The sequence below is a fragment of the Callorhinus ursinus genome, unplaced genomic scaffold, assembly GCF_003265705.2.
Source record: "Callorhinus ursinus isolate GAN/ISIS: 27379988/994484 unplaced genomic scaffold, GSC_fseal_2.0 scaffold49, whole genome shotgun sequence".
Classification (NCBI taxonomy): Eukaryota; Metazoa; Chordata; class Mammalia; order Carnivora; family Otariidae; genus Callorhinus; species Callorhinus ursinus.
In genome coordinates this window covers 700,377-722,939 of record NW_027397111.1, presented here as the reverse complement: position 1 = coordinate 722,939, position 22,563 = coordinate 700,377, and the positions used below count along the sequence as shown (strand labels likewise).

Sequence of the window (22,563 nt, the reverse complement as noted above, 5' to 3'; positions counted from 1 at the left end):
ACTTCTATCTTTTAAAATTAAGATTTGGCATGTGTGAGTAGCACATTTGGTTATGTGTCCAACTCTTGGTTTTGACTCAAATTGTGATCTTGGGGTTGTGAGATAGAGCCCTGCCTTGTATGGGGCTCCAAGCTCCGTGCAGAGTCTGCTTAAGATTGTCTCTCCCTCTACTTCTACCCCTCCCTCCACCCCTAGCCCTGCTCCCCCATTCACACACACTCTCTCTCTAAAATAAATAAACAAATAAACAAATAAATAAATGAATAAAATTAAGATTTGATTCTTTTAGAGCAGTGTAAGGTTTACAGCAAAATTGAAGGGAAGGTGCAGAGATTTCCCATTTGCCCCCAGCCCCCCAAACATGCATACCCTCCTTCATTACTAGCATCACCCACCAGAATGGTAAATTTGTTACAATTGATGAACCTACATTGACACATCATAATCACCCAAAGTCCATAGTTTACATTAGAGTTCACTTTGGTGTTTTACAGTCTAGGATTTGGACAAATCTATAATGATATGTATCTACCATTATAGTATCATGCAGAATAGTTTCACTGCCCTAAAAATCCTCTGTGCTCTGCCTATTCATGCTCCTATATTCTTTTAATTTTAGACTGTGAGAATATTAAATAGCTATGAAGTAGAATTTTTGAAATGTGAAGATATCCACAGATAAGAAAGCAATCTCCTATATCATATGACCATCTCTAAATCTACAGAAAAGGAGCAATTGACAAAATTTAACACTTCTTAATTTTAAAAAAGTAATAAAATAGTGATCAATAGATACTTCTGTAACATGATCAGGTATGTTTAACTCAGCCACGTCATACTTGGTGGGGAAATGCAAGTGTGTATTCTAATTAACATCAGGAACAAGACGATGTCCACAATCACCACTACTAATTATCATAGCATTGGAGGTACTAACAAAAACAATTACATAAATGAAAAAAAAAAACTGGAGATAAAGTAATTGAAAAGGAGTTGATAAAACCATTTCTGTTTGCAAGTGATAGGATTATATACTTGGAAAACTCAAAATAATTGACTAAAAAAGTAACATAAAGAACAGGAAAATTCAGCAAGGTAAACTTAATATCCAGAAATCAGTATTTTTCATATGCAACAGCCAGTTACAAGATATAATGGAAGAAAAGACTCCATTTACAAATACCAACAAAGATAAAATACCCAGATTAAACCTATTAACAAATTGGACTTATAGACAAGCTTTAAAATACTCCTGAAGGATGCAAAAGTAGACTTGAAAAAAATGAGAAGACATAACATCTTTTTTTTTTCAGTTTTATTTTTTTATTATTATATTGTGTTAGTCACCATACATTACATTATTAGTTTTTGATGTAGTGTTCCGTGATTCATTGTTTGTGCATAACACCCAGTGCTCCGTGCAGTATGTGCCGTAATACTCATCACCAGGCTAACCCAAACCCCCACCCCCCTCCCCTCTAGAACCCTCAGTTTGTTTCTCAGAGTCCATAGTATCTCATGGTTCGTCTCCCCCTCCAATTTCCCCCCCTTCATTTTTCCCTTCCTGTTATCTTCTTCTTCTTTTTTTTAACATATAATGTATTATTTGTTTCAGAGGTACAGGTCTGTGATTCATCAGTCTTACACAATTCACAGCGCTCACCATAGCACACACCCTCCCCAACATTCATCACCCAGCCCCCCCATCACTCCCATCCCCCACCACTCCAGCAACCCTCAGTTTGTTTCCTGAGATTAAGAATTCCTCATATCAGTGAGGTCATATGATATAGGACATAACATCTTTTTGATACAAAGACTCAACATTATAAACATGTCAGTTTTCCTTAGGTTAATTTATAAGTTTGACAGGATCCAAATAAAAATATGTACTTTTTTTTGTGCTGCTAGACAACTTAATTTTAAAGTTCATATGAAAAAAGAAGCAAAAAAGCTACATACTTCAGAAAAAGAACAATGAAGGACTAGATAGATAGGTTAGGTATTAAAATATATCACTAAGCCCCAGTCACTAGAACTGTATAGTTTTGGCATATAAGTAGAAAGACCAGTGGAACTAAATAGAAATACCAGAAGTAAAAGTAAATACATTTAGAATTTAGTTTGAATTAAAGGTGGTATCTCATTATTAGTAGGATCAAGATAGATTTTTAAAAAGAATAATGTTGGTACAATTGGTTAGCCATTTGGAAAAAGGTACAGTTAGAGCTGTATCTCATTTACATCAGAATAAGTACAAATGAATCAAAGATATCAGTGTAGAAAATAATACCATAAAAGCACTAGATGACAACATAGGTGAATTTCTTTATTATCTTGGAATGGCCTTTCTAATTATGAAACAAAATCAAGAAGCTAGATTTGACAAGTGGGAGACCCTTCCAGCTGGCTGACCTATCTTTGTGACATGTCCCTTATAGGCTATAATGCCAACGATGGTTCATTGGCATTAATAAACATTTGAACATTTACTCCTGGTGAATAGTAGTTCTTTTTTTTTTTTTAAGATTTTATTTATTTATTGGACAGAGAGAGAGGGAACAGAAGCAGCGGGAGAAGAAGAGGGAGAAGCCGGCTTCCCGCTGAGCGGGGAGCCCGATGCGGGGCTCGATCCCAGGACCCTGAGATCATGACCTGAGCCGACGGCAGACGCTTAACGACTGAGTCACCCAGGCGCCCCGTGAATAGTAGTTCTTAAACTTCAGATTGCATAGGAATCACCTGGGGAGCTCGTTAAAAATTCAGTTAACTGGATCTTACCTCTAGAGTTTCTGATTCTGGGGGTGAGTAATATGTATTTTAAACATGTGCCTCTGGTCAATGGATCATATTGGAGAAATGCTTGTGTAGAGCATTAAACTCCTTGCTGGTGAATAGACATAGAAAACAAGTACCAAATATTCCTTATCCTGAGATTTAAGGAAATCAATGAGAGGTAAACTGAGCGCATACCCTACTACCTCAGGTGGTCAGACATAGAAGGAGGTTCCATCCTTAAAGCTGGGCCTAAGGTGTTTTGAGATTACTTTCCTCTTAGACAACCTCCATCCGTTCCATCTTGGCAATATTTTCTTTATTCCAAATAGGGGCTGAATTTCATTATCTAAAGAAAACTGTCTGATGCTTAGAAAACTTATGTATGTTTTCTTACTGATTCAGAATTTATGAATTGAAATTTCTGATAATTTGAAGAAAGACTTAAAGGGTCTTTTTTTTTTTTGGTATAATTTTTAAAGTAAGTAATACATTCACATGGCTGAAAACCAGAAACTATAGAAGGCATATAGCAAAAGTGCTCTGATATTTTTGTGCCCTATCAGTTCCCCCAACATGATCCTTCTGTTTCTTCATTCTTATATAAGCAAATACAAATAAAAGTCCTTATTTTTCCTCTCTTTTTATGCAGAAGGTTAGCATATAATACACATTTTGTACTTTGTCTTTTTCTGTTAACAACATATTTGGAGATCTTTCTGTATTAGTACATGGAGACCATCTTCATTTAAAAAAAGTTTATTTTATAGCTGCATAGATTTCCATTATATGGATATGCCATAATTTATTTAACTAGGCCTCTGGTGATGAGTATTTGGGTTATTTCTAGCGAATAGTCTTGTACATATATCGCTGTATATCTGTGTAAAATTACCTGTAGGATACGTTCCCCACAGAGAAACTATATATATGTATTTGTAATTTTTATAGATATTGCCACCTCCACAGAGGTTGTATCAATACATACTCTTATAATTTCTCACATCCTGTTAATAGTATGCATCTTCAGACTTTAAGAGTTTTACCGTTCTGTTAGATAGTATAATAGCATGGTTTTAATACACATTTCTCCTATTTTGAGTGAGGTTAAGCATCTTTTCATGTATTTCACTGTCCGGTCATATCTTTTAGGCCTGGGTCTTATGACAAATCTTTTCTTCATAAGTAAAATTTGTACAGTGCCATACAAAGAATTCAGCGAAATCTTAATTTAACTAAATATAGCAGTTTCTTACTTTCTGGTATAACAAAATGTTCCAGGCTCATCTTGTACCTATCCTGCCCCAGGCCTGGAATGAGCTATTTCTCTGAGGATTCCTGGTTCTTTTTAGTGGGAAATGATATTACAGACCAAAGACTGGCAGTAGGTATGCTCATTGCTTCTGGAATATATTTTCTTTCTTTTCTTTTCTTAAGATTTTATTTATTCATTTGAGAGAGAGAGAAGCACAAGCGGGGGAGGGGCAGAGGCTGAGGGAGAAGCAGACTTTCTGCTGAGCAGGGAGCTTGACGAGGGGCTCAGTCCCAGAATTCTGGGATCATGAGCTGAGCCGAAGGCAGATGCTTAACTGACCGAGCCAATCAGGTGCCCCTGGAATATATTTTCTTATTGACATTTTCACTGGACAGAGATAGGAGATTTATGCATGTCTATATACATCGACATACACGTGCACACACATTTTTGGATGTATAAATGTATGTGCATATATACACACACGTGTGTGTGTACCTGTAAAACATACATACATATGTATGTACATATTCATATTTTAGAAATAAGTTCACACAGTGCTAATTCTCATCTATTTCTAGAGATTTATTTCTTCTTTTAAAATTTAAATTCAATTAATTAACATATAATGTATTATTAGTTTCAGAGGTAGAGGTCAATGATTCATCAGTCTTATATAATACCCAGTGCTCATTACATCACGTGCCCTCCTTAATGTCCATCACTCAGTTACCCCATCCACCCACCCTTCTCCCCTCCGGTAATCTTCAGTTTATTTCCTATGATTAAGAGTCTCTTATGGTTTGTCTCCCTCTCTGATTTCATCTTGTTTTATTTTTTCCTCTTTGTCCCCTATGATCCTCTGTTTTGTTTCTTAAATTCCACATATGAGTGAGATCATATGATAATTGTTTTTCTCTGATTGGACTTATTTTGCTTAGCATAATACCCTCTCGTTCCATCCACATCATTGCAAGTCGCAAGATTTCATTTTTTTGATGACTGAGTAGTATTCCATTGTGTATATATACCACATCTTTATCCATTCATCTGTCAATAGACATCTTGGGCTCTTTCCATAGTTTGGCTATTGTGGACATTGCTGCTATAAACATTAGGGTGCAGTTGCCCCTTTGGATCACTACATTTGTATCTTTGGGGTAAATACCCCATAGAGCAATTGCTGGCTCGTAGGGTAGCTCTGTTTTCAACTTTTTGAGGAACTGTTTTCCAGAGTGGCTGCATCAGCTTGCATTCCCACCAACAGTGTAAGAGGGTTCCCCTTTCTCCGCATCCTCACCAACATCTCTTGTTTCCTGATTTGTTAATTTTAGTCATTCTGACTGGTGTGAGGTGGTATCTCATTGTGGTTTTGATTTGTATTTCCTTGATGCCAAGTCAGAGATTTTTTTCTTGCCTTCCATGATTCCATATTTGTACATTTCCTTTTTTCTAAGTGAGAATTCTGACTTTTAACAAATCAACACATGTACCTATTTTGCTCAATTCTATAATCCAACTGAAATAGTCCAGACTCACTTTACCCTTTCAACTACAATACACTGTGGCTTGTTTTTTGTTTTTGTTTTGTTTGTTTGTTTTTTAAGTAGACTCCATGCCCAGTGTGGGGCCCCAATTTTTTTTTTTTCAAGATTTTATGTATTTGACAGAGAGAGACACAGTGAGAGAGGGAACACAAGCAGGGGGAGTGAGAGAGAAGCAGGCTTCCCGCTGAGTGGGGAGCCTGATGCGGGGCTCGATCCCAGGACCCTGGGATCATGACCTGAGCCGAAGGCAGATGCTTAACGACTGAGCCACCCAGGCGCCCCTCAAAATTGGGTTTGAACTCACAACCCTGAGATCAAGACCTGAGTGAGATCAAGAGTCAGACACTAGGGGCGCCTGGGTAGCTCAGTAGGTTAAATGGCTGCCTTTGGCTCGGGACTGAGCCTCATGTTGTTGGGCTCTCTGTTCAGTGAGGAGTCTGCTTCTCCTTGTCTCTGTCCCTCCCCCTGTTCCTGCTCTCTTTCTCTCTTAAATAAATGAATAAAATCTTAAAAAAAAAAAAAGTCAGATGCTTAACCAAGTGAGCCAGCCAGGTGCCCCAAACTGTAGCTTGTTTAAAAAACAATGTTCACAAAGAAAATAATTGATATGTCTTTAAAAATAAGTCCTAATCCAAATGAATTTACCTAATTTAGATTTTTATTGTTCCGTAAAGGATTCATTGGAGCAGCATACAAAAAAATTCCTTCATATAAATTTTAGAACAATTCTTTTTAGAAATTCTCTTTAGGGGGCACCTGAGTTGCTCAGTTGGAAAAGCATGCAACTCTTGATCTCAGGATTGTGAGTTTGAGCCCCACTTTGGGTGTAGAGATTGCTTAAAAATAAAATACTAAAAAAAGAGAAATTCCACTTAGGTCCTTTTTTTTTTTTTTTAAAGATTTATTTGAGAGGAAGAGAGAGCAAGCGTGAGACCATGAGTTGGGGGGAGGGGCAGAAGGAGAGAATCTCAAGCATACTCCTCACTGAGTCCAGAGCCCCGACATGCTGCTCAATGTGGGGCTCAATCCCACCATCCAGGAAATCATGACCTGAGCCTAAAGCAAGAGTCGGTAGCTTAACTGACTGAGCCACTCAGGCGCCCCTCTACTTAGATCTCTGATGAAGGCAGTATATTAGACTTTATCTAATTAAAAGTAGGAAATATGGTAGTTTTACAATAATAAAAAAGTTTTTACTATTAATTATACTGATAGTCAACTAGCCTTTCTAGAAATAATATTAAAGTGTACATATTATGTTGTATTCCTTTCTGGATTCAAGGACATCACTATTGCCTAGAATAACACTATGTACAATATTCTAAAAGAAAATATGAAAGCTTAATCTAAAATTTTGCATATTCTTATAAGATCCTATAGAATAAATATGAATACTTATGCTTATGTATTATTTATATTAATGTTTCTAGCTTTTAGTACTTTATCATTTACATTGATACAGATACAGGCATTTTCTCATTTTCTTTCAGATACAGGCATAGACCACCATGCTCTTCTAAAACAATTTGATCACCTAAACCACCTGAATCCTGACAAGTTTGAATCTACAGATTTAGATATGCTCATCAAAGCGGTGAGAATAATTCTAAAAAATGTTGTCATTGTGCCTTTGAGGTTCTGTCATTCGATAAGTAAATTCAATGAAGTGGTAATATAACATTTAGACACTCTCAAGAATATTTTTAAAAGGAGATAGCTTAACCTTTATTACTACAGATAATAATATGACCATAACGGTCTGTAACCCCTTGCCCACAATTCCAAAATCCAAAGCACTATAAAAGCTGAAATCTGGCTTCAGTTATAATAAGGCTATTTGTAGTTTTTATTTAGCCTACATAATGTGAATATTCATAGACTTTGCTGAGGAAGTACTAATCTGTTTGATTATAGACTCTGCAAGGATATTACACAATATGGCATAAGTGCCATATTCTTTTTCTGAAAACTAGAAAATTCTGAAACATATCTGGGCTCTGGGATTTTAGATAAGAGTTTGTAGGCTTCTCATGTTGTACTGTATGGAGTTACCAAAATGCATGTTGTAGCCTGGGTATGAGTTTAGTTAAGTAGTTAGAAACAATTCTAGTTTTCTATATTGTATAGATTTGATACAGTCCCTTCCTTCTTTTTAAAATCAATTTATATATTACTTACTTATGAAGAACTTTCTAAAGTTGAGGCTTGTTTTGAACTCTGAGTTTCTTTTAATGCCTACATTCTGGTAATAATAATAATGACTAAAATAAAATGGCAGAGTTTAAAAGAGGAGTCCAGTGTTTTCTGGACCTTCTATACTACCTTCTATTAGAATGTGCTGTATGCAAGAAAGCCCTTATTTATATTTTCAAATACTCCTTGTTATTTAGTTTAAATATTACATTATAGGCCACAAGTGATCTGGAACACTATGATAAGACTCGACATGAAGAATTTAAAAAATATGAAATGATGAAGGAACATGAAAGAAGAGAATATTTAAAAACACTGAATGAAGAAAAGAGAAAAGAAGAAGAATCTAAATTTGAAGAAATGAGGAAAAAGCATGAAAATCATCCCAAAGTTAATCATCCAGTAAGAATTATGACTTTAAGAAACCATCATTAGATGAAGATACTTCTTTGAGTATCAGATAGAATTTTATCATAAGTTATTAGTACTTTAGAATCTTAATTCAGCATAGTTTCTCAAATTTGTGTTTTATTTTCAGTCTATATACATAGATTATATTTTGTTTTGAGCATTTTTTAAAAATTGATTCACAGGGAAGCAAAGATCAACTAAAAGAGGTATGGGAAGAGACTGATGGATTGGATCCTAATGACTTTGACCCCAAGACATTTTTCAAATTACATGGTAACAGATTTGATACAAATATTAATATTTATGTCTGCTGTTTGAAAGATGATAGTTGCTTTATTCTTAACTGGTTTTTGTCAAGGTCTGCTATTGAGTCCTATTGACAGTAAATGTTTAGAATTTTTCTCTAGGGTAATAGAATAGTCTTTATTGCTGACCTGCAGCATAAAATACTTTAAGTCAGTAGCTGTGTCTTTTACCTGCTTTAACTGTTGACTCATTACGGCTTACTGTAAGGTTCTCTGTAAACTGAAGGTATTTCTGTGACTAGCTAGGTTATATCTAGCACACTTTATGCTATAATATTAAAATTTACTTTTTTCCCTATAGCGTATTGTTTCACTTTATATTGGTTAAGATATATTTTTCTAAAAAAAAAACCTAGTATGAATTATAAATTAGTAGTAAATTGTTATCAGTTGGACTGATGTGAGGCTTCATAAAAAAGGAGGAAACATCTTTATGTAGCACATGGATGCTTCGTGTTAGTATCACTTCTGCAAGGCAGTTGTGAAGAGTTGTAATTTATTTATTGATTTTCGAAGGCATTAAAATAAATTTTTGCATTTGTGACTTTTTAAACTTCAGATGTCAATAATGATGGCTTTCTGGATGAACAAGAATTAGAAGCCCTATTTACTAAAGAGGTAAATGAGTTCATTTAAGTGTTCAGCATTTTTGCTCTCTTTTTTCCTTCTATTATTTTCCTTCCTTTTATGTTGGTTTTAAACTTTTCTTTTTAGTTGGAGAAAGTATATGACCCCAAAAATGAGGAGGATGATATGGTAGAAATGGAGGAAGAACGGCTTAGAATGAGGGAACATGTGATGAATGAGGTATGTTTTAAAATTTTAAGAATATATGTTATTTCAATGGATTATTCAAGTTCTTGCAATAAATCTTACCATAAAGTGGAAAATAAATACACAAAGTAGTTATTTAATTGAATTTTGCATTTTTTGATCCAGAATATTCGCTAGACTCCCTTAGTGTAGATAAAATTATTTTGTAACTACTTTAAAATATTTTAAAATTTTAAAGGTTTTTATTTAAGAGATTAAGATGCTGTTGCATGTCTTTTAGAAGTAAAAGATAATGTAGTCCAAGATTTGATGTTTTAAAAGGCTGTGTTTTTATTAAGAAAATACAAAAAATCTAATACCGTAATGGTTTATAACAACGTATTTAGTTCTTATTGACATTATTAGGCTGAGAACTTTGGTCATAGACATCAGAGGCCAGTAACTAACACCCACTGTTTTGCGTCAGTGATTTTCACCTGATATTTGAGCTATTGGTGATGGATTGGGATTTCTGTTGACTGCTGGCATCCCAAGTGTCAAGTGAATTTCTTTGGCCATTATGGAGTTCACTTTTGCAACTGGATGGCTGTAACAGCCACTGAAGAGGATTGGGACTGGTTGTCAACTTTAATTTTGATTTATTAGTTGTTTTTAAGAATGAATGTTGAGAGCATTTTAATGTAAACTCCTTTACTGTTGGCTAACACAGTCCTCTTTCTGTAAAGGTTATTTTTCTTGGGATTTTACATGGTGTGATGAGGGAGGAAGACCATAATAGCCTAACCAGTCAGATCAGCAGACTCAAGCGTGATGATCTTTGAGCATCAGAAGTATAAATATCTCACTGTATTTTCAAATCTGAATAATACAGAAGATAGCAGTATCTATTTTCTGATTCTACTATAATGTTGAGTGTTCTGGTTTTTTTCCTTCCAACCCTCCATCCCTGTTTCTGTGGATGTTAGGCTAGCCTTAATTGCTGTATATTAGTAGCATCTACACAAATATACAGCAATTGTCTAGAAGACAATTTCTAGTAATATGAGAGTTATTATATTTTACATATACATTTTTTTTTTTAATCAGGTTGATGCTAACAAAGACCGATTAGTGACTCTAGACGAGTTTTTGAAAGCTACAGAAAAAAAGGAATTCTTGGAGCCAGATAGCTGGGAGGTAATAAAACCTACTTGAAATGGGATGTATGGTTCAAGAAATTCTACATCAGTCCATTCTACTTTTAACTTTTATTTCCCATTATGTTTGCATGTAGAGCCTTACTGTCTTGGCTTTTCAATAAAATGTCACTATAAAATAATGAACTTGATTTTTTGGAAAGCTTGTGTCAATTGACCTCTTATTTGTAATCATGTTACATATAATTAGAAGTCTTTTTAAAATTTTATTTTTTCTAGTGTTCATTCTTGAAAATTAGAAATATAGATACATTTAAAGAATAAATTAGAAGTTACCTATAATTCTACCATCCAGAGGTAGACACTTAATTTATGCATTGTATTATGACAATTTGGAAATAGTTTGTATCTTTAGTATATGCATATATAGCACACAATATAGAGTGTACTGTCCCATTTTTATTTTATTTATTTATTTATTTATGAGAGAGAGAGAGAGAGAGAGAGCGCAAATGAGGGGGAGGGGCTGAAGGAGAGGGAAAGAATCTTGAGCAGGCTCCATGCCCAGCGTGGAGTCTGATGTGGAGCTCAATCTTACCACCCCGAGATCATGACCTGAGCCAAAATCAAGAGCCAGGTGTTCAACCGACTAAGTCACCCAGGCACCCCTGTCCCATTTTTAATTTACATATACACATAAACTTCTATCTCTCTATGTATATTTTTAAAGATTTTATGTATTTATTTGAGAGAGAGTGCGAGAGCTTGAGCAGTGGGAGGGGCAGAGGGAGAGGCAGAGGGATAAGCGGACTCCCTGCTGAGCTCAGAGCCCGATGCAACTCAATCCCAGGACCCTGAGACCATGACCTGAGCTGAAGTCAGAGGCTTACAGGATTGAGCCACCCAGGCACCTCATCCTGTCTATATAGTCTTAAAATGGCTTCATACTGTATAAATGTCTTTGTATGTTTGGGAAATTCTGTGTTTTTTAATGTTAACAATATTTCATGATGCCATTCCTCAAAAAACAGACTTTAGAAATGACTCCTTAGCATGCAGTTGTGTGATTATAGCATAATTTATATAACCATTGGAACAGATTTAGTCATTTGGGTCAATTCCAATTTTTTTACTGTAGTGATTAATACTATGATGACTCTCTACTTGTTCATACATATTTGAGCATCTGTAATAATTTCCCTGGGATTAATTCCTAAGAATAGAACTATTCTCAAAGTTTATGACCATTTTTAGTTTCTAAATATGTCTTGTCAAATTGCTCCAGAAAGGCATACCAATTTATTCCATAGTTTACTGTGCATACACATTTTTAAAAGAATAGTTGAGAGGTAGCAACCAGAAGAGATTGAAAAAAAAATTGTCATTTTCTATACAAAATTTAAAAGATTACCATTTCAATTAGATTTTTAATTGTCCAGAAAATAGTTTGAGGTAGGGTGACCAACTGTCCTGGTGTAGCCTGGACTGAGGAGTTTCCTGGGATGTGGGAGTTTTTAGTGCTGAAACGAGGACAGTCCCAGGATGACAGTTTATCATCTTAGTTCGAGATTAAAGAAATCAGCTTTTTTTGTCATGTTTTTTTCTAATATTTATAATATTTCTGGACTTTGGTGAAGAAGAAGAAGAATGCTCAGATATCTGAACATGCATTCCCGTTATTGCTTCTGGTGAACTAGAGCAATAGATAATTACATACTTTTTTTCATTTTAACATAATTTTAGATTTACAAAAGAGTTATAAGAATAGACAACGAATTCCTGAATACCCTTCCCAGATTTCCCATTTTACTACAGTTATTCTCTTTATCTCTTTCTCTATTTTTAATCTGTGCATATGTGTATTTATATATAACATAATTTTTTTGAGAGTAAGTTGCACATGGTGCTGCTTTAACCTTAAATACTTGAGTGTGTATTTTTTGCAAACAAGGATTTATCTTGCATAACCACAGTAAAATTATCTATGGCTACACACAAAAAACTCTTTTCCAGTCTCTAGACTTTATTGAGATTTTTGTTAATTTTCCTAATACTGTCCTTTATAGCAAAAGAAAATCCAGAATCATATACTGAATTTAGTTGTAATGTCTTCCTAATCTCCTTTAATCTGAAACAGTTCCCGAGTCTTTGTATCTCATGGCATTCATATTTCTAAAGAGTACAGACCAGTAATTTTGTAGAATTTCCTTCAGTTTGAGTCAGTCTGCTGTTTCTTTCGGATTTCTGGTTTTGGTAGGAATACCACCAAAGTGATCTAAGTGCATCATATCATGAAGCATATGCTGCTGATTAATTTCATAACTGGCAATGTTAATTTTGATTATTTGGTTAAGATACTGTCTACCAGGTTTCCTCACTATTTTGTCTTTTGTAACTTAAACTCTTATATTGTCTAATACACCATACTGCCAGGATCAGAAGTCAGCATTTAAAAGAAATCACTTGACATCATATCAAAAGTATTTCCAAATATTAATTGTAAGCATAACTTTAATAGTTATGGAAGTGCTTAACTGTTTTCTCAGGGCCAGACACCCATTCTTTTACTGTTTATTTTAAAAAGATAGTGCTGCTATAAACACATTTTTATATAAAGCTTATTATGTGTTTAGGGTTATTTTATAGGATGGATTCTCAAGGTAGCACTACCAAGACCAAGGGAATCTTTTTCGGGCAGTTGATATATTTTGTAAAAGTATTTTTCAAAAGAATTGTACCAATTAACACTACCATCATTATCACTGTTTTGTTTTGTTTTTTTAAAGAGTCTTTGAGGGTACACTTTGAGATTCATTATCTACTAATTTTAGCATCCTTGATGATTCTAGCCAGAATCAGTTATTACAATGACTATTGACAAATGGTGATTTTCTAATCATCATTCCTTCTGCATTTATTAGTTGGCTTTCTGCAGTAAGGAAAAGCTATCCCTTCCCTCATTTCTGTTTGTTTGAGTGTAGATTCATGGCTTATTTTATTCAATAAGCTTGAATCCTTACTATCACTACTTATTTCGATGCCCATATTGCTCCAGATTTGGCTAGTGGGAGTTTCTTCAAACTGACTTTTGTATCCTTTTGGCGTGTTACCTATCATTCTTTGAGGACTTCCTTACTTATTAGCATAATAAGATGATGCTCAAGGCTCATCTTGTTCTTTCTCCATCCCACCTCTGGAATCAGCCATTTTTCTGAGGAGCACTGGTCCCTTTTAGTGGAGATCATTATCACAGACTGGGATCTGGGCACTGGATGTGTTCCTTGCTACCAGAGAATCTTTGCTTCTAGGCTTTGTCAGATAATAAAGTTGGGTAATTTAAAAAACATTTAAGTGTGTGTGTGTGTGTGTGTATATTTATATATATATTTATATTTGTATTATGTCTATTTGTATATGCACGTATTATACACATACAGAGATACACTTACATTCATATTCATCCTGGTATATTTAAGTATCAGTATATATTAAAACTTAATGAGCTCACTGGGGCTCCTGGGTGGCTCAGTCGGTTAGGCATCTGCCTTTGACTCAGGTCATGATCCCAGGGTCCTGGGACAGAGCCCAGTGTGGGGCTCCCTGCTCAGTGTGGAGTCTAATTCTCCCTCTCCCTTTGCCCCTCCCCCACTCATGCTCACTCTCTCTCTCAAGTGAATAATAAAATCTTAAAAAAACAGAACACAAACTTAATGAGTTCACACTGCTACCTCCTGAAATTTCAGTCCAATGCCTCCAATTCCAGTATAACATCCTATTTCTTCCTCTTTCCATATTTCATATGAAACCTGGCTCCTATTTTCCGCAATATTATTCCACTTATTTCCTCAATCCTAGGATGTTCAGAGTGTTTCAGATTGCTAAACTCTGCAAAAAAGAATTTATTATTTGTTTAGATTTTTGTTGTTGTTTTTAACCTGAGCATATAGTCTGAATACTCTGATCCAAAGTTTCTTGATTAGTTCTTTTTTCCCCCCTTCTGTTTTATTCACTTAAAATAAAGGTATAATTTATTTTCTTCTGCTTATAGTCAATTTGGGTTTTCCTGTCCTTGTGGATTTTCTTTCTTCTCTTTTCTTGAGTATATGAAACACTGACAAGTTTCTAAAAATCAAACCTGTACGAAAAAGGTGTATTCAGAGAAATGTGATTTCTTTTCCCGCATTCTCTCTGTCCTTTCTACCTAGTTCTCTTCATTGTTCTGTAGGTAACCCATTTCATTAGCCTTGGATTTTTCCTTTTGCTCAAATAAATATGTAAATATGTATTTTCTTATTTCCCCTTTCTTACCAAAAAGGTATATTACTATAGAAACTCTTGTACTTTACTAATCATAGAATTTTAAAAGCTGAATCAAACCCTGTTGTATAGCCAAGATTATTCTTTCCTCAATTTTTTTCCTTTTAGACACTGGATCAGCAACAGCTCTTCACAGAGGAAGAACTGAAAGAATATGAAAATCTTATCTCTTTACAAGAAACTGAACTTAAGAAAAAGGCAGATGAACTTCAGAAACAAAAGGAAGAGCTACAGCGTCAGCATGATCAACTTGAGGCTCAGAAGCTGGAATATCATCAGGTGGTATTTATAAAATGATTGTGGCATTAAAAAGAATTTTAGGTGTTTTGGTAAAAGTGTGTGATTTTTGTAATATAATATTTCAATGTCCAATTAGCTATAGTATTTTAAAAACTGCTTTGTTGAATATTAATCTAAATTTTAGAGTCTGAATATCTCATTTTGGGAAACAATTTTCAATTAGTTTGTTGTGATTTGTCAAAGGTCATGAGAAAATAAAAGAATACTTACTTTTAAGACATTCTTTTTCAATGCACTAGGTTGTACAGCAGATGGAACAAAAAAAATTACAACAAGAATTTCCTCCATCAGGGCCTGGTGGAGAATTGAAGTTCCAGCCACGTATGTAACTTTATTTTTTTTGTTTAAGGAAATAAAAAAATTGAATAAATTGAAATCTATGTTTATTACAAATGTAATTTCAAATCATTAATATCTGTGGTATTTACTATATATTTGTGGAAATAGTGCAACTTGTACTACAAAAAAATGTAGTACAGAAAAACATACAGAAACAAGCCTTCTAAAATGTCTACGCATTAGCATATTTCAAAAGCTATATAATTTGATAGCTATATTTATGGTGAAATGATTTATTTCAACATTATTCACAATTCTTTCTAATCAGTTATTGACATTGTCAGAGAACATGGTTTCTTAACTGTAATCTATGATTAGCTAAACGTATTTTAAAAATGCTTTATATTTATATTTACATATATATATGTATATGGAGATTCAGAATAAAGGGAGATACCTTTTTTTTTCAAACAGACATTTAAAGTCCGAAGTCCACCAGAACTTGGAAGAAAATTGTTAAATCAACATCTGTGTCATCTTTTTACCACCCTTCCTTTTTTTCTGCTCAATAAATATTTTAAAGCATATATGGAATAAAGGAAGATACTTTTTAAATGAGAACACATCTTTTCAGGACACAGATATTTAAAGATTGAAGTCCACCACAACCAGGAAGAATATAAACTCAGTAACTGCTCTCACTTTCATACCTCTCTTCTTTTTAATTTGTTCTCCTTTAATGATTCAATTAAGTGGCCATAATTATGCCATAATTTAATGAAACTATCAGTAACTGTTTAAGTGAAAAAGTTCTGTATTGCTTTTAAAGTAAATTTATATTGTTGTCACTTACTCATAAAGATAGTCTTTTATAGGTGCTTATCAGCCCCTCTCTCGATAAAAGTCTCTTTGATGTTAATAATTCTTCTTCTGAGAAGATCACACTTTCCCCCAGTGTTTCCTGGTAACTTCTTCCTACTTCCAGAAACCTTACCTGCTAGAAATTCTTCTACTGAATAGCTTTTGCTACCATTTCAGGTCATTTTTTGGTTCATATTTCTGCTTCCTACTCTATTACTTAAGATCAGGTTCTGCTACAAAAAACCAGAAAAACCAAAGATAACAGTGTTTTAAACTAAATAGGAATTCTTCCCTCTTCCATAAAGGAAATCTGTAGGTAGGTGGTGTCCAGGTTCCTGCCTCTCTGTTCTGCTATCCTCAGTGCATGGTTTTTATCCTCAAGTTACCTCATTCTCACTGTCCAAGATTGCTTTTGGAGGCAGTGGGCAAGAGGAGAAAAAGGAAGTTCCCCCCCCAGTTGCATCAGCTTACTGGATTCAGTGTTCCTGGAGAACCACACAACATTTTAACTTATATCTCATTGGTCATGTAGCTGCTAGGGAAGCTGAGAAATCCACGTGGCATTGGGACCAGCTAAAAGTTAGGATCTTTAACTAAAGATGAAGGAGGTCGTGTTTGGTAGGCAACTTTCAGTTTTAACCCATACAGCTTTATTGGCTCCCTATATATCTGTGTACACTCTTCTGAAACATAGAAAACACTCACTTGCCCTGCCCCAAAAGGAAATCTCCCACATCCAATCCATTATTGCATGTAGCTCAAAGACAATGATACCCTTGTATAGTCCTCTCTGTCAGGTTAGGATGTGGCACCTAATGTTCTGGCCATCTAAAAACTAAAAACTAAAAACAGACGAAAAAACAAACTAAAAAACAAGGTGTCTGCCTCATGAGTACCAAATGCATAATGGTAGGTACAGGATAACTGCAATAAAATCAACCTTTCAGAAGAGGGGAAAATAGCAGTCACTGATCCATAACACTTAAAAGGTACTGCTTGGCAAAAATAGCAAGGTCTCTCTGCCCTGTCTATAAATATATTCCTTGGTTTTCATATCAGGCAACCCCTGATTCACTTTTGTGGGAGGAACTCCCTTGTCGAATGTCCTCAGGGGCCCTTGGCGCTGCCTTCTAGCAAGTTTTTATTGTCCATTAATTTTCAAGGACACATTTGCGTGGGCATTGGAAAGTGTGCTGGTCTTGGGGGCCGGACCCCATAACTTCCTGTTACGGTGGGTTTAGGGGCTTGGGAATTGTTTTAGATAGTTACAGGCTGTTGCAGGCCAGGTTTAGGGTTTGTTTTTGTTTTGTTTTTTGGCAAAAACTTCCCCTAAAAACTTAGTATGTTTTTGGTCTGTCTTTTTCAATTATTAACCATGAGTAACCACAAAGATCTTGTCAAGACACAGTTTTTAACAAAGAACATCATCTTTTACTTGCTGGCTTCTGTGCTCTCTCTCTCTCCCCTTGGGTCTTAAATGAATGGTACCTACTTGGGACCATTTTAAATTGTAGGCTTGGATGGGATGGCAAAAATCCCAGTCTGATCTCTTTCCTTAGGATGGCTCCCATTACTTGGCAGAAAATTCTTAAGAAAGGTTGAGGCAGAAAAAGGAAAGGCAGAAAAAAGGTTGAGGAAGCTTTAGCAGCTTCCTCAGAACCTTTACTTATAACTGTTTCAGTTTGGAGTAGTAGCTGACTTTTCCAATTTTTCAGGGCTCCAGATTTGGGACTTTGTCAATTTATTTTGTAGAGAGCCATTTCCTTGGCAAAGCTATATTCCTTTCCATCTGTGCAGTCTTGTTAACCTTAGCCTGAGTCCCATCTCTCCCTTATGACTTTGCTGAAAGAGGCTAGAAGCAGCCCACATGCTAACATTCTGAAGTTCTACCACTACTTCCTCTGATATCTTAACCTTAGTGGCATGAGGTCTCACTGCCCAAAGCCCTACTCCTCAACTAACCTAACTCCATATTTAAGGTCCTTTTACTAGCTGTACCTTACTTCTAGCTACCAAATTCTGTCTAGGTCAGGATTCCTGGTTGTAGATAATGGGATCTTCTTTAGCTGTTAAACAGAAGGGGCTTGATTAAGGGGTGCTTGATTAAGGGTAACTCACAGAATCTTTGGGAAGGCAGATGAAACAGAACTTAGGCTGAGCTTCATAGGAACTCCATCACAAGAGTGGGCTGCCAAAGAAGCTGCTGCTTTTGGAACAATCCAGAAGCTGCCTGCCGGATCAAGATGCCTCCTGCTGGATTAAGGAAGCTGAGAACAGTTGCCAGCTCCATAACTGTACCACCTCTGCCGTGCTTTGTGTTGGCAAAAGTGGACACCTCGTGTGCTGCCTCTCTCCCCATGTAACCTGGTTCTGAGCAAAAGTCTCAAGTGAGTGCATCTGATTGACTGGACTAATCATATCTGGAAACCTAGCTGCAAGGGAGGTTGGGAAATCCTAGTATTTAACTTTACTACCTCTGTAGTACAGGAAGGCATGTTTAAAGCTGTTGAGTGAGCCAATCTGTCGTAACATCTCATACTTTTACATTGTATCTCTTCACATTAATAATTTTTAAAACTCTTAGTCCTCATTTTATAAAATTTTTAAATAATCAGAGCATGCTCCAAAGATACCTTCGATTTTTTTTTTCTTAAATCATGGATCCCAAAATTAAATGTAGCAATCTGGGAAAGTTCTGCTTACATACAGCTGTAAAAAAACACACACACACACAAAAACAAACAAACAAACCACAAAAAAAATCACTCACTTGAGTAATGCTGTGTTTCCTTAGAGATGGAGAAGGATTCCTACCTCTATTGTTTAAATTGTAGGAAACATTAAAAAATTATCTGGCATATCCTTTTGTTGATGACTCTATCTGTGACAAGAAACTGTGATAAGACAGAGATTCACCCAGGGTAAACTTTTTTATCAAAGTTTTGTTTTGTTTCTTAAAGATTTATTTATTTTGAGAGAGTGAGAACGAGAGAGAGAGTACATGAGAGGGGGGAGGGTTAGAGGGAGAAACAGGCTCCTTGCTGAGCAGGAAGCCCGATGCCGGACTCGATCCCGGGACGCCAGGATCATGACCTGAGCCGACGCAGTCGCTTAACCAACTGAGCCACCCAGGCGCCCTGTTTTGTTTTGTTTTTAAGATTTTATTTATTTATTTGAGAGAGAGAATGAGAGCATGAGAGGGGGGAGGGTCAGAGGGAGAAGCAGACTCCCCGCTGAGCAGGGAGCCCGATGTGGGACTCAATCCTGGGACTCCAGGATCATGACCTGAGCTGAAGGCAGTTGCTTAATCAACTGAGCCACCCAGGCGTCCCGAGGGCAAACTTTTTTAGATGGTGGACTGGGGTTCAATCAGAAAGGAATTGGAGACAATAATATTGTACTATGATTATGTAATATGATAAATATGGATACAGGGTAGTCATGAGAATATATAAATGTATCAAAGTAACATGTTGTACCTCTTACATTTACATGATGTTATATGTCAAATATATTCAGTTAAAAATATAATTGGAGGAGAATTTAGAGACATTTCTTCAAATGATCTTTTGGCATGAGTAATAATGGGTGGATATTACTGTAGACATACCTCACAGTTTCCAGCAAATTATCGTAATTTATATTATTAAAAAAAGAATTGGGGGCGCCTGGGTGGCTCAGATGGTTAAGTGTCTGCCTTGGGCTAAGGTCTTGATCTCCCGGTCCTGGGATCAAGCCTTGCATGTCAGGTTCCCTGCTCAGCAGGGGAGTCTGCTCTCCCTCACTCTGCCCCTCCCCCCTGCTTGTGTGCTCTCTTCTCTCTCTCTCTCAAATGAATAATTAAAAATCTTCAAAATAAAAGAATTGTTAGCCCAAGATTATCTATGGACTTAAGGAATTCCAGTTCTTAAGAGTATTGGGCATTTATGAGCAACTAATTTTTCTTACAGAGTTGCTAATAGTATTCTTTACAGCTCTCTTAGAAAGTATTGGTCCTGTGCTTAATTTATACCATTCTTCTTTTTTTAAAATTTTTTAAAAATTTATTTATTTATTTTAGAGAGAGAGAGAGAGAGAGCACACGAGTGTAAGGAGAGGGAGCGGGAGAGAATCTCAGACTCCCCACTGAGCATAACCCATCATGGGGTTCCATCTCAGGACCCTGAGATCATGACCTGAGCCAAAATCAAGAGTCCGACGCTTAACCAACTGAGCCACCCAGGACCCCTATACCATTCTTCTTAATACTTTTTAGGTATTCAGTAGTCTTTGATTTAGGTGACTTAGTGGTATGTATTAGTAATTTGGGGTTTTGTTTCATATATGAATTTTCATAAAGCATATAAATTTTATAGTATACTTAGGTATATATAATTAAAATTAGATTTTGGAAGATGATAGTCCTCTAGAATATTTGACTCTTGCTAAGAGAAACTGTAGTTTAGAAGTAGTGGTAAAAAACTTCTTTGAGATATGGCTCTACATTTTTTTTTAACCAAAATGTGTTTACAACAGCATTATTTTCTATGCTAATTGAACATATTTGTATTACCAAAGCCTAAATGCACATCTGTTTTTCACAGAAAGAAAAATACAAAGAAAATTTTACAGTTTTGTGAGAATGTGGTGAGAAATCTATTTTCTTTAGGAAGAAAATTTGACAAGCCTAGTTCTGGTTAGTGCCTAAAATTTGATCTTTGTTTTATAACTGTGCAGTACAATGAAGAAGAAGTTGAAACAGAGCCAGAGTTAGATGATGAACTTCATCGTTGTCATGTGAGATTTTTATCATTTGATGAACCTGCTAAAGAAGTCACTTTCACCCTTAACCACTGGTGCCTCAACTTAATACTTTAGTTCTTTTTTTTTTTAACTGAGAGACTAAGGTGTACTGAGTAAAGTGAAAAGTGTGCTTTTTTGTTCCCTGTGGGTGAAAGAATGAAAGACTGTAATGACAACTTGCTTTCAAGGTATGAGATTGGAGGGAAATCTGGTCTTTTCCTTGCCTTTTTTTTTTTTTTAACACAATATCATTATCAGTATTCCAATTTTCCCTTACTCACATTTAATTTATTTTTTAAATGAGTACTTAGCTATGGAGTAATACCCATTTCTTAGACAATCCAAGAACTGAGCCAGAACAAGCAGCAGCAGCAAGTGGTAAAGGCACCAAATTGAAAAATTTGAATTTATGATTACTAGCACTGCCAACCTCTTTATTGAGAAAAAGCAAAGCAAAACCAATAAAACCTTTGATTTAATTTTAGGTATTTAGATTTTCCCCCAATATTACCTCTAGAATTATATAGAAAAAGCCCCCTACATTTCATGTTTATAGATATCTGCAGTTTTTCTTGCAGAGCTTTTAGTTTACATTTTAATTGGCATTAGTCGTACTCTTGGTGAATGCCATGTACCAGCTTGGTTGTTAGTCAGCCCTTGACAGTGTATTTTTCCCTAAAAGCTTACCCTTCCATTTAACTTCAGAGCTGTGCATGCCTTTAAACAAATTTGGTTTTGTTTATAATTTATTGCAAGCAATAGATTTGACTTTTGCTGTGCAAATTTCCTTATCTCTTTTTGTTTTATCCTTGGTAATATTTTCTAAGATTTCCAAGATTATGAATATAGATCTTGTAACTAAAATGTTAAAATATTTTATTTTACAATTCTTTTAATTTTGCTGCTCCATGGAATTTAAAAATGGGTAAGGATTTATTTCCACATGATTTTAAAGCTATAACTTGTCTGAGTGCTTTAAAAGTGAGAGAGAAGAAATAAGATTCCATCTAGTTCTCTTTGCCTTCTTCCATGAATCATTGTGTTAAAATGTTATTTTTGTTCAATTTTAGTCCACCTTAAATGTAGATTTTTAGTGATAGGAGAATATGTGTCATTTAACTAAATCCCTGCTCTCATTTTCGATTCCTTATGTGTGGAGTATGAAACCCATGTACAGCCTGTGCCATACTCTGTATTTGTTTTGTACAATGTTGTTTTACCTACTTTACTGTTCACTCTTACCCTTTAATGTGTCTATCTGTCACTATTACCCTCAAAGTGATTTGAGTTTGCTTTACTTTTGAATTCTTCCCTTTCTGTTCTTGGCATTGCTTCTTTGTAAATATTTCCTTATTAGTGTGATGATGTCTTATAGATTTTTTCCTTTTTTAGAAAACATTTGCCATGCCTCTTAGTGTTTAAACATTTTTGTGGTAGTATTGAAGCATTTTTGTCAAACACAACAATCATCTTCTTGTTCTATAGCATTGAGCAATGGATGTTATAGTTTGTATCTTAATTTTTTTTCTGATTAACTCTCAGTTCTAATCCCATATACATTTCTTATTTCCTTTGATGTGTATGTATTTCCTCTCCCTTTGATATTTATAGCATGTTTCATTGAGATT

The 22,563-nt window shown here is 35.3% G+C and overlaps 1 protein-coding gene across 5 annotated transcripts in view; it reads left to right on the top strand.

Annotated features, from left to right (window-relative positions):
• NUCB2 (nucleobindin 2) overlaps nt 1-22,563 on the top strand; it is a 71,510-nt gene that overhangs the window by 47,053 nt on the left and 1,894 nt on the right. For 2 of the 5 annotated variants that reach the window (XM_025894341.2, XM_073882866.1), the window contains 9 exons: nt 7,068-7,171; nt 7,987-8,172; nt 8,364-8,454; nt 9,046-9,104; nt 9,201-9,293; nt 10,347-10,436; nt 14,822-14,992; nt 15,253-15,334; nt 15,767-18,540. In XM_025894341.2, coding sequence (XP_025750126.1) covers nt 7,068-7,171; nt 7,987-8,172; nt 8,364-8,454; nt 9,046-9,104; nt 9,201-9,293; nt 10,347-10,436; nt 14,822-14,992; nt 15,253-15,334; nt 15,767-15,774 — 884 coding nt within the window. In that variant the 3' untranslated portion in view covers nt 15,775-18,540. Of the gene's footprint in view, nt 1-7,067; nt 7,172-7,986; nt 8,173-8,363; nt 8,455-9,045; nt 9,105-9,200; nt 9,294-10,346; nt 10,437-14,821; nt 14,993-15,252; nt 15,343-15,766; nt 18,541-22,563 lie in introns of those variants that run through there. The other 3 variants (XM_073882867.1, XM_025894342.2, XM_073882869.1) reach the window with 3 other exon arrangements.